Source organism: Eimeria tenella, genomic scaffold (assembly GCF_000499545.2).
Source record: "Eimeria tenella Houghton genomic scaffold, Eth_scaff2992, whole genome shotgun sequence".
NCBI lineage: Eukaryota > Apicomplexa > Conoidasida > Eucoccidiorida > Eimeriidae > Eimeria > Eimeria tenella.
The window spans coordinates 1-287 of record NW_013542865.1 but is presented as its reverse complement, the minus strand read 5'-3'; the positions used below and the strand labels follow the sequence as shown (position 1 = coordinate 287).

The window sequence follows — 287 nt, the reverse complement described above, 5'->3', positions numbered from 1 at the left end:
GCAGCAGCAGCAGCAGCAGCAGCAGCAGCAGCAGCGGATGATCGCAGCAAACTCCGCCCTTGCTGCTAAGATGGGCACTGCTGCTATGCGCTTCGTGCCCAGCGAGACCTACAGCCCAGAAGCAAAGCAGCTGCTGCTGCTGCAGCGCGAGCTGCTGCAGCAAATGTGCAGACCCAGGGACCCCCCAACCCCGCAGCAAGAACCAATTATTTGCGAAGACATCGACGAGTGTGCTGCTGCTGCTGCTGCAGGACGCTCGGCCTGCCCCCACAAGGACCTAATTTGTG

General features: G+C 61.0%; 1 protein-coding gene across 1 annotated transcript in view; it reads left to right on the top strand.

Annotated features, from left to right (window-relative positions):
• Nucleotides 1–41, top strand: part of ETH_00032450 (fibrillin-2 precursor, putative) — a gene marked incomplete at both ends in the record, with an annotated part of 1,266 nt that extends 1,225 nt beyond the window's left edge. The window contains one exon of the mRNA XM_013375693.1: nt 3–41. Coding sequence (XP_013231147.1) covers nt 3–41 — 39 coding nt within the window. The remainder of the gene's footprint in view (nt 1–2) is intronic.
• Between the last annotated feature and the right edge of the window lie 246 nt (nt 42–287).